The 12,390-nt window shown below is 41.4% G+C and overlaps 1 protein-coding gene across 1 annotated transcript; it reads left to right on the forward strand.

The window, feature by feature from the left end:
* The first annotated feature begins 249 nt into the window (after positions 1–249).
* On the forward strand, positions 250–6,216 carry LOC117317956. Its single transcript, XM_033872924.1, has 3 exons — positions 250–679; positions 2,734–2,955; positions 5,267–6,216. Exons 1-3 carry the CDS (start codon positions 490–492, stop codon positions 5,971–5,973), a joined length of 1,119 nt encoding a protein of 372 aa, XP_033728815.1. The 5' UTR covers positions 250–489; the 3' UTR covers positions 5,974–6,216.
* The last annotated feature ends 6,174 nt before the right edge of the window (positions 6,217–12,390 follow it).

The following is a 12,390-nucleotide window of genomic DNA, read 5'->3' on the forward strand; positions in this document are numbered from 1 at the left end:
GTAGAGCAGAGACTTGTATGGGTAGAGTAAGTAGCCACGTTATGTTGCATAAATTAAAAGTTACGAAAAGTTGCTTCGTCTCCACATAGCATAAAATTGATTACTAATAGATTTGGTGGAGATTGATCTACTTAGATTCTAGATAGTACCGTCTACTGAAGCAGACAGAGTTAAACGAAGGGAAGTAACTCTGATAGATCAGCTTGACAAACTTCAGCTGGTGTTAACGTTTCTAAATATAGAAAACGAAACTAGTTGAAGTCGTCATCAGATATTGTGCAGTTGTGCTATTATCAAAATGACCACGAACCAGCTGAGTTCACAATTAAGGACTTTAAGGGAACTGAAGAGGAGGAAACTATCAAACGTGCATTTGCAGTAATTATTGGAGAGGATGTTACCGCGCATACATTTCTCAATTTAGTTATACAAAACAGTAATGCTCTAGAAGGAACGACTTTTAGCGACGCACATGTTTACCTTCGAATAATGCATGAAATGCAGACGGCAATGCTGACAAACTTAAGAACTACATATCCTAAGTGTGGTGTCGTTCATATACAGGACATTCTAAATATACAGATCCTTCAAGACTTTCTGAAAGATGGGGTAGATGCTGTAGAGAAATACGAAGGCGTCTGTCAACAATCATTCCTTATGTTGTTGGAATTTCTGCGTGGTAGGCATTATGGATCAAATTAGTATTAAATCCTATTGCATACAAAAATAGGCATACAGCGTTAATCAGGTTAAAGAGGAAGTGCCAATACATATTTAGAGAATACATGTAGTATATGTTAATTACAATTCAAGGTTTATTTTGGTGCGAGACTTACATGTAGGAAAGCCAAGATGACAAGGCTTTGCTGAGATGAAGCCAAGTCATCTACGCTTTCCATGTCAAGCATCATAATAAACCTTGTATTGTAACGTACTAGTCGCGTATTCTGTTTATCCTGCAACGCTTTTTTACAAGCTGAAAACTTTCAAAACAAATTAATATCCGTTTTGTTTACCTTTCTTGGGTACGAGTGACCCTGAGTCATCAGGCAGGATCCATTCATTGATACCACTTGTGAGTGTTTATACTACTGTAGCGGGACTGGACTGGGTCGATCATCGGTGACCAGGTAGCTCAATCGGTAGAGCATCCGGCTAGTGTTCGGAGGTCCCGGGTTCGAACCCCGGTCTGGCCGCTACATTTTCTCCTCTCCTGTTACAAAATTGGCGCCCAACTAAAATACCCACGGTGGTGTTATAAGGGTCTCGTGTGTCTTCGAAGGCGAAGACTTGAAAAAAAGGAGGGAGGTGTGTAGCGGGACTGGACTGGGTCGATCATCGGTGACCAGGTAGCTCAATCGGTAGAGCATCCGGCTAGTGTTCGGAGGTCCCGGGTTCGAACCCTGGTCTGGCCGCTACATTTTCTCCTCTCCTGTTACACTACCATATAATTATTAATGCACCGTTGGAAAAAAATGTCCAGGCTTTTTACGTAAATCCGAGTTAAATTTCACTTAAGCATGTATGGAAATGTAACACAAATACAAATCATTCCCAACAAATTCACTTTTGGCGACTAGGACATATAGCATTTACTCGCATTTGTTTACATTATCATTACACATTCATGTCAAAGTTCATTGTCAAGTTGAAAGTAGTCTCGTCAGGTGTGGAACAAATTCACATGAATCATATAGACATATGAAGCAATCCTATTGAAGGATAGAGCTAGCTTACGTTCATCCATCAGTAGTAATCAGCCAGTGTGTATGGCAGTTGCGGGATAACTTCACTTTCTGTTGTCCATGGGCAGCCTTAAGGTGTTATTAGTTAGATTTAATTTTAACCTAACACAGCAAAATCTGAGTTTCATAGAATGCATTGCAGGTCTCATAAGACATATTTACATGTATACATTTAGATCTCCAAGTAGCTCTTTGGTATAACTAGCTATTTGTCCATGTTTTTCCAGAAGTTACTGTATTCTTTAATGGTATAGATGCTTTAAGTTAAAATATGAGTTGTACTTTATGTGAAATGAAACAAGAAATTGTAAAAAATAGACAAACAAGTATATTTGATGCATAATTTGATCATGTTATGACTATTTCTTTGGGAGTGCTCGAGGGATAATTCTCAAATTACTCGAAATGTGCAGAATCTGCCTGTCCATACTCCTGTTGGGTATATAAGAGGTTTTATACTGTCTGATTGCATGGATAATCTTCGACCTCTTATTTTCCGAAGCCAGACTGTGGCATTACTTTCATGGCATCCTCATCAACATTTCACTTTTACAGAGTTACTTTAGATTTGTTGCTCAAAAAATCAATTTTTTAAAAACTCACATATAGATAATCACATTGTGGACATCTCAACAGTCAACCCACCTCTTATTTAGGGAATACCGTCTAGAAAGTAAGGCATTCAATGACTCTGGAAATTAGGGATACTGAAAATCTGGCTGTTGAAGTTTTATGTTAAGCTCAGTTTCTCAATAAGTATATTATTCCAACCAAATCTTGGAATATACATCATTGCATTGTAGCATGAATATCAGCATACCCTACATATTAAGTGAAGTTTAAATTAATACTGTATTTTATCCCACCATCATTTTGTCTTTGAATAATTTTTTTCTTTAATTTCCAGTACTAATTTTTTTTTCCAGGGCAAGAATCCTTGAATAATTGTTTTTTTTCTTTAATTTCTATTACTTGAATTTTTTTCCAGAGCAAGTAAAACATGAAACAGCAATTCAGAAGCTTCTGACCACAGCTTCTTTTCAAACAAGTGGAAATAAAGAAATGCAAATTATGGCTGGATTGGCCCATCACCTGTTTTCTCAGTTGATACCGGGCAAGGTTTATGAAGTTGATAAATATGCAGAGCAACTTCAAAGAGAATGTAGCTGTGGCTGTAAGGCTAAGATTTGTACAGGTGATACTTCAGTAGGTAAGATTTTACAGGTGAAACTTCAGTAGGTAAGATTTGTACAGGTGATACTTCAGTAGGTAAGATTTGTACAGGTGATACTTCAGTAGGTAAGATTTGTACATGTGATACTTCAGTAGGTAAGATTGTACAGGTGATACTAGGTAAGATTTGTACAGGTGATACTTCAGTAGGTAAGATTTGTACAGGTGATACTTCAGAAGGTAAGATTTGTACATGTGATACTTCAGTAGGTAAGATTGTACTGGTGATACTAGGTAAGATTTGTACAGGTGATACTTCAGTAGGTAAGATTTGTACAGGTGAAACTTCAGTAGGTAAGATTTGTACAGGTGATACTAGGTAAGATTTGTACAGGTGATACTTCAGTAGGTAAGATTTGTACAGGTGATACTAGGTAGGTAAGATTTGTACAGGTGATACTTCAGTAGGTAAGATTTGTACAGGTGATACTTCAGTAGGTAAGATTTGTACAGGTGATACTTCAGTAGGTAAGATTGTACAGGTGATACTTCAGTAGGTAAGATTTGTACAGGTAAAACTTCAGTAGGTAAGATTTGTACAGGTGATACTTCAGAAGGTAAGATTTGTACATGTGATACTTCAGTAGGTAAGATTGTACAGGTGATACTAGGTAAGATTTGTACAGGTGATACTTCAGTAGGTAAGATTTGTACAGGTGAAACTTCAGTAGGTAAGATTTGTACAGGTGATACTAGGTAAGATTTGTACAGGTGATACTTCAGTAGGTAAGATTTGTACAGGTGATACTAGGTAGGTAAGATTTGTACAGGTGATACTTCAGTAGGTAAGATTTGTACAGGTGATACTTCAGTAGGTAAGATTTGTACAGGTGATACTTCAGTAGGTAAGATTGTACAGGTGATACTTCAGTAGGTAAGATTTGTACAGGTAAAACTTCAGTAGGTAAGATTTGTACAGGTGATACTTCAGTAGGTAAGATTGTACAGGTGATACTTCAGTAGGTAAGATTTGTACAGGTGATACTTCAGTAGGTAAGATTTGTACAGGTGATACTTCAATAGGTAAGATTGTACAGGTGATACTAGGTAAGATTTGTACAGGTGATACTTCAGTAGGTAAGATTGTACAGGTGATACTAGGTAAGATTTGTACAGGTGATACTTCAGTAGGTAAGATTTGTACAGGTGAAACTTCAGTAGGTAAGATTGTACAGGTGATACTTCAGTAGGTAAGATCACATCTATTTCTATATAGTTCTGTCCATGATAACCAAATCTGCTTGGTGATCCTCTCATATATAGAGGATATTTAATGATTTCTCGTTTAACATCTCACAAGTATGACAGGATATCTATATTATTCATGAGTGAGAAGCATGAGTGTAAAATATAAGATATATACTGTCATGCAAATGAAATATATGATATGTAATTGGAATGTGTCTGGATTCTGTCCCCATTCTGAAGCATCCTTGGGTGAAGAGGAATTATATCGTATATGCAGTTTTGTTTAAACAATGAGTCTCCACCCTTGGTGTGGGAGGGACATGGCCTAATCGGGGAACTAGAACAAATTCTTTAAATCCTTCTGTAGGAATGCCAGAATTATGTCCCAGTTTAGTTTGGAGCATCCTTGGGTGAAGGCCTAGAGAAATCAGATTTATATAAATGGTGGGTCTCTACAAAACAAAACCAGGTGAGATACCTAGATGCAGGCTCTATGGGCCTCTTGTTTCTTAAAAACATCCTCTTCTTAACCAAGAGTTTAAGCGTCATTATATTTATAGCCTTTTCTTGGTTTGGATCAACCCAATAGAATTTTGAAAAGAAAATGACCTTGACCTTAAATATACGTTGTAATTTACCAAGCTGACATGCTATAATGTACTTAATAGTTCTGTTTGAAAACATTTTGCAATTGCTTCATTAACTGAAAGAAAAAAAGAATATAACATACAATCTAGCAAACTTAATGAACTTGTTAATCTATTGGTCTTTTCATAATTGTCTTCAAATTCCAAGAATTTTGCTCATGATAAACATATATTCTCTTTTGAAATTGGCGGCCATTGGCATTGGTTGGTTGCAGGTCAATGTTACAGTTGAAGTGGGTAACACATTGTCGTAAATCTTCCGTGAAGAACCGCACATTCAAATTTTGTCATTCTTTTTTGTCATGAAAATATTCTAAGAGTGAAGAGAAGATATTTTCATGGTGAACACGTATTGCATTTTGATACTAAATCATGTTCAACTTAGAGTATTTACTCGAAGTTTTAAAGTCCGAGGGTCAGTCTGTCAGTTAACGTGTATATTTATTCAAACAGGATCACCCGGAACATGGCATGGCAGAGTAGATGTAATCCTTAACAACACAATAGCTGTGGCACATGGGAATAAACAAAACACCATCGACGAGGCAGAAGATGATGATACAGATATTCAAGAGGCTGTTTATGATGATACAGATGAAGATGAACCTCAAACGAAACAAAGAAAGGTAGAAACGGATAAATCTTGTGATAATTGTACAGAAGTGAAAGCCACTGAAAAACGTGACAGCGTTCAACCGGATATTAAGGTATTGAAGCAAATCTTCGCTGAAGCCATCACCAACGGATTCGCTCAAGTGAACAGGGATAAGAATGCCCTGTCACATTTCTTGATTCCAACTTTCGGTGTTACATCTGACAATGTTTCTATTTGTCTATATGACCCAGAAAGTGACTACTTACTGCTCATCAGAGAACAGCATGAGTTATGGTGGTTAGATGGCAGACTTGATACTGTTAACCTGACCATCATTTGGCTGTTCTTGAATTTCACGTTTTTTACCAGGAAAAAACTGTCGGATGTAGTAGAACTTGACAAGTCAGGATTACATAAGGATTTAAAGGAACATCTTAAGTTTTACAGAAAGGCACAAACAAAGGCAAATTATGTTTCAAAAACATCTGTTGGACTGCCATGGAAATTGATAGCTTACCCAAATTGCAAAAAGCATAGAATAGCAAGTGTAGCTAGTGATTCCTGAGAACTTTTATTTACAAATTTATACATTTATGCTAATATTCAATGGGATCGTAAACAATTTTCAAATCCTTGAAACGATCATTGTGAACTTGTTCGTTGTATTTGTTTCAGATGCTGTCAGTAGCCATTATACATTTTGACAATTAAAGTTATCGCTAAAAATTCGTGAAGTGATATTCTTGAAATACTGTGAATATGTTCAGTATGATCAAGTTCTTTGAATAATAAAGTTGTTACCAATGTTTTAGCATGATTATTGTATTAAGTGCCATTGCTATCATTGCAAGCCATTAGATATAGTTTTGACACTGTTTTTTTGGGCACTGTACCACTCTATACAGAGTTTCCTCTGTCCCTGACACCATGTCCCATGTCTGGCCCTGACACCATGTCCCATGTCTGGTCCCGACACCATGTCCCATGTCTGGCCCTGGCCCCCACACCATGTCTGGCCCTGACACCGTGTCCCATATCTGGCGCTGACACCATGTCCCATATCTGGCCCTGACACCATATCCAATGTCTGGTCCTGACACCATGTCCCATGTCTGGCCCTGACACCATGTCCCATGTCTGGACTTGACACCATGTCCCATGTCTGGTCCTGACACCATGTCCCATGTCTGGTCCTGACACCATGTCCCATGTCTGACCCTGACACCATGTCCCATGTCTGGTTCTGACACCATGTCCCATGTCCGGCCCTAACACCATGTCCCATGTCTGGCCCTGACACCATGTCCCATGTCTGGTCATGACACCATGTCCCATGTCTGACCCTGACACCATGTCCCATGTCTGGTTCTGACACCATGTCCCATGTCCGGCCCTGACACCATGTCCCATGTCTGGCCCTGACACCATGTCCCATGTCTGGTCATGACACCATGTCCCATGTCTGACACTGACACCATGTCCCATGTCTGGCCCCAACACCATGTCCCATGTCTGACCCTGACAGCATGTCCCATGTCTGGTCCTGACACCATGTCCTATGTCTGGTACAGACACCATGTCCCATGTCTGACCCTGACACCATGTCCCATGTCTGGCCCTGACACCATGTCCCATGTCAGGTCCTGACACCATGTCCCATGTCTGGTTCTGACACCATGTCCCATGTCTGGCCCCAACACCATGTCCCATGTCTGGTCCTGACACCATGTCCCATGTCAGGTCCTGACACCATGTCTCATGTCTGACCCTGACACCATGTCCCATGTCAGGTCCTGACACCATGTCCCATGTCTGGTCATGACACCATGTCCCATGTCTGACCCTGACACCATGTCCCATGTCTGGCCCCAACACCATGTCCCATGTCTGACCCTGACACCATGTCCCATGTCTGGTCCTGACACCATGTCCTATGTCTGGTACAGACACCATGTCCCATGTCTGGTCCCCGACACCATGTCCCATGTCTGACCCTGACACCATGTCCCATGTCAGGTCCTGACACCATGTCTCATGTCTGACCCTGACACCATGTCCCATGTCTGGCCCCGACACCATGTCCCATGTCTGACCCTGACACCATGTCCCATGTCTGGCCCTGACACCATGTCCCATGTCTGACCCTGACACCGTGTCCCATGTCTGGCCCTGACACCATGTCCCATGCCTGGTTATGACACCATGTCCTATGTCTGGCCCCGACACCATGTCCCATGTCTGGTCCCGACACCATGTCCCATGTCTGGTCCTGACACCATGTCCCATGTCTGGTCCTGACACCATGTCCCATGTCTGACCCCGACACTATGTCCCATGTCTGGTCCCGACACCATGTCCCATGTCTGGTCCCGACACCATGTCCCATGTCTGGTTCTGACACCATGTCCCATGTCTGACCCTGACACCATGTCCCATGTCTGACCCTGACACCATGTCCCATGTCTGGTCCTGACACCATGTCCCATGTCTGACCCTGACACCATGTCCCATGTCTGGTTCTGACACCATGTCCCATGTCCGGCCCTGACACCATGTCCCATGTCTGGCCCTGACACCATGTCTGGTCATGACACCATGTCCCATGTCTGACCCTGACACCATGTCCCATGTCTGACCCTGACACCATGTCCCATGTCTGACCCTGACACCATGTCCCATGTCTGGTTCTGACACCATGTCCCATGTCTGGTTCTGACACCATGTCCTATGCCTGGTTCTGACACCATGTCCCATGTCTGGTCCTGACACCATGTCCCATGTCTGACCCTGACACCATGTCCCATGTCTGGTTCTGACACCATGTCCCATGTCTGGTTCTGACACCATGTCCCATGCCTGGTTCTGACACCATGTCCCATGTCTGGTTCTGACACCATGTCCCATGTCTGGTCCTGACACCATGTCCCATGTCTGGCCCCAACACCATGTCCCATGTCTGACCCTGACACCATGTCCCATGTCTGGTCCTGACACCATGTCCTATGTCTGGTACAGACACCATGTCCCATGTCTTACCCTGACACCATGTCCCATGTCAGGTCCTGACACCATGTCTCATGTCTGACCCTGACACCATGTCCCATGTCTGGCCCCGACACCATGTCCCATGTCTGACCCTGACACCATGTCCCATGTCTGGTTCTGACACCATGTCCTATGTCTGGCCCCGACACCATGTCCCATGTCTGGTCCCGACACCATGTCCCATGTCTGGTCCTGACACCATGTCCCATGTCTGGTCCTGACACCATGTCCCATGTCTGACCCCGACACTATGTCCCATGTCTGGTTCTGACACCATGTCCCATGTCTGGTCCCGACACCATGTCCCATGTCTGGTTCTGACACCATGTCCCATGTCTGACCCTGACACCATGTCCCATGTCTGACCCTGACACCATGTCCCATGTCTGGTCCTGACACCATGTCCCATGTCTGACCCTGACACCATGTCCCATGTCTGGTTCTGACACCATGTCCCATGTCCGGCCCTGACACCATGTCCCATGTCTGGCCCTGACCCCATGTCTGGTCATGACACCATGTCCCATGTCTGACCCTGACACCATGTCCCATGTCTGGCCCCAACACCATGTCCCATGTCTGACCCTGACACCATGTCCAATACCTGGCCCTGACACCATGTCCCATGTCTGGCCCTGACACCATGTCCCATGTCTGGTGCCAGCCAGGGGAAACTCAGGCTAATCTCAATTATGCACAAAAAGGAGGAGTGAGCATCTCTTAGCAATGGACAAGGGGGACCCTCAGAATCCTTCAGTGATTTTAGGTCACATGAGACCAAGTTTTATGTGATCTGATCACTTTTTGTCCATTGTTGGATGGTGTCTTCTGTAAACAATTTGTGTGTGGCTTCTGTAAACAATTTGACTTCTTCTCATGAACTCCTGAATCGATTTCAATGAAAGCAAGAACCCTCCTTGGTCAAAGAAAAACCAGACTTGTTAATAATAAAGTCCTTGCATCACAAGGACTTTGATGGTGGGGGCTATAAGGGCCATATTGGCTGAAATTCAACAATCATCTTCTCCAGACTTAGATATTCTGGAAACAAAATCAATCTTCAGACATTGTCATAGAGGGAACCTCCCAGCTAAATATCCAATCAGAAGAATTAAGTCATTTGAAGGATTTAAAAAAAAATACCCAAATGACCTTGAATACGGGTCAAGGTCATTTCATTACTCAAAATTTGTTGGGCTACTACATATATATCTAAGGACTATTAGGCTAAATATCGTGGGTCTAGATCGTTTGGTTATTCAGAAGAAAATGGTTGAAGGTTTTAACAATTTGACCCCTATGACCTTGAATATGGGTCAAGGTAATTTCTTTTCTCAAACTACATTGGTCTCCATCTCAGAAGCCTACCAGCCAAATGTCAAGATACAAGGCCGTTTGGTTGATCAGAAGAATTGTATTTGAAGGTTTTAACAACTTGACCCATATGACCTTGAATATGGGTCAGGGTGCTTTATTTCAAGAATCTAACAGCTAAATATCATGATACTAGGCCTTTTGGTTATGTATTTTGAAAGGGTGATGCGGAAGACCACGACAGCACCTCATCCCAACAACCTATTTGTTATCATTGGCAATGTTATCTTGGATGAAACCGACACACATTGTAGTAGAGTATGATTCTGATGGTCCTGGCTTGGATTTGGACGATCTGTTTAGGAGACCACTTAATTGGTCAAAAACATCTCCCCTAAAGCGAGGTGGATAGCTGTGATGGAAAGCCTGAGCTCAACCTCTGCCGCAATATCAAGTCCACATCCCTCGCGGAGCATAGGGGAGTTGAGATGCCTTTGGCAATTTGTGTCTAACTGCTGTTATTTCCGCCGTCACCTTAAAATTGTCCAGTGACTGACCACTTCGCACCGAAGAGTTTCCCTGGAAGTATTTGAATTAATTAAAAGTGTCATTGTAAAACGAGCTTTTAACCAGCAACCCAGCAAAATAACTTTGTAAAAGAAATTGGGCATGTGGAATTGTATACAGATATGAAAATACAGGGTTGTCATTTTTACCGAATTTTGATTTCGATGACTGGGTCTGCTATTTTTGTTTTATTTTATCTGTTTGTATAGGCACATTGAGTGTGTGACACAGATACCATACTCAGTAAGTTTGATATGATAATTGAGATTTTAGACCCCTCACTGTTCACTGTTGTCTTTCCAAATATCTTGTATATATTATCTACAATGTGTACATGCACGTTATGTCCTTGATGCACCGAAACATGTACATATAAATAATTGAATTTTGCCGGACATATTGTATTGTTTTTCAATTTAATACTTTAAGGGCCTCAATGCCACTTTTATAGAACTCCTTTTCTTGGCTGTTCTGCATGTATGACGTCATCATCGGAATGAAAGTGGCTGCAAATATATGAACGTCTGATGGAGCGAGATCAGGTGAATAAGGCGGGGCCACAATCGTAAATGGTAGCCATGGCAATGACAGACTTGCGAACAGTAGTATTGTCCTGATGAAATAACACATCTTTAGCGAGCTTTCCGTGGCGCTGAAGTTTTAATACTTTCCCGTAACTGCCTCAGAATTAAATCACAGTATGTGCTATTGATTGTTTGTCCCTCCTTTTGGAGATAATCTATCAGCAGAATATCATCTACATCCCAGAAAACCGAGATCGAGACCATAACCTTCCCAGCTGATGGAACAGCCTTTGCCTTTTTTGGCGGGAGAGAGCCAGAGTGCTTCCATTGTCTCGATTGTTGGTGTGCTTCTGTCAGAAGTCTTGGTACCCATCTGGCCGAAAGCTTTCTCATTGCAAGATCATCGGTCAGAATGGAATGTTCTCTTTCCTGTGAAATGCCAACTCTATTGGCTATATATCTTTCTGTGACTCGTCTGTCAGTCATCACAATATCATGAACTTTATTCACCATTTCTGGGGTTGCAACATTGACAGGCCTTCAAGGACGGGGGTCATCCTCAAGGATCTGTCGACCGCGCTTAAATTCCGCCACCCACCTTTTCACTGTAGCATATGAAGGGGCATCTTTCCCTAGTGTTGCTACCATATTATGGATATCCTTAGGTGTTAAACCTGTTTTATGCAAATATTGGATCACTGCTCTTTCATTGAGTTTGTCCATTTCGCAAACGCCGCTTGTCTTTTTTACTTTAGATTAGATTTTTCGCTGACGATACCATATTGGCAACCTCTTCTAAAAAGCTCACAAGCCATAAAACAAGTAATAAACTATGACATAGAACAACTAAACCCATGCATGGAACTCTCATATTGAAAACATTAATTATAACTAAAACTATAAAATACGTCTTACTAGAAAAAAATATATATATACTGTTGTATCTTGTCCACATAAGACCACTTTTTCAGTACGCCTGCAAAGTATGAGACAACTGTAACATGTATATTTGGTATATGATAATTTATGATATTGGCGATGCCAAATTTTTGCAATAGAAGTCTACAAAATCACAAACAAGCAATCACCAACATACTTACATTATTTAATCAATATCACAAACAAAAACATACACATTTAGATATCACAACACTGTAGATATACCACATGTTAGGACAACAAAATACAACGAGCACTCTTTTCGGTCAGAAGCACCTAAAATCTGGAATGCCCTACCAGACCACTTCAGAACAACAACTTCACTCACACAATACAAATCACTGACAGACAGCTGGTATGGGCCACAATGCAAATACAGCACATGCAGACAAAACATATAGACATACCCACACACAACATCATATTTTTTGTTTTTGTTTTGTTTTGTTTTTTGTTTTGGTAAGAGTCTAAATAAACTTTATGCTTAATATCGATATCATATTGTAAAGTGCTACCGCTATATCTAAAGTGATTACTCCAAGAATATTTATTTCCAGAGACTTATATAACTTAGTAAATAATTCTAAGATATT

The sequence above is a fragment of the Pecten maximus genome, chromosome 19, assembly GCF_902652985.1.
Source record: "Pecten maximus chromosome 19, xPecMax1.1, whole genome shotgun sequence".
Classification (NCBI taxonomy): Eukaryota; Metazoa; Mollusca; class Bivalvia; order Pectinida; family Pectinidae; genus Pecten; species Pecten maximus.

Excerpts from the sequence above, each read along its gene's own strand:
- LOC117317956 (XM_033872924.1), top strand. The coding sequence starts at position 490 with ATGCATGAAATGCAGACGGCAATGCTGACAAACTTAAGAACTACATAT. Across the intron at positions 680-2,733 it reads GTTGTTGGAATTTCTGCGTG|AGCAAGTAAAACATGAAACA; the intron begins GTAGGCATTATG and ends ATTTTTTTCCAG. Across the intron at positions 2,956-5,266 it reads TACAGGTGATACTTCAGTAG|GATCACCCGGAACATGGCAT; the intron begins GTAAGATTTTAC and ends TTATTCAAACAG.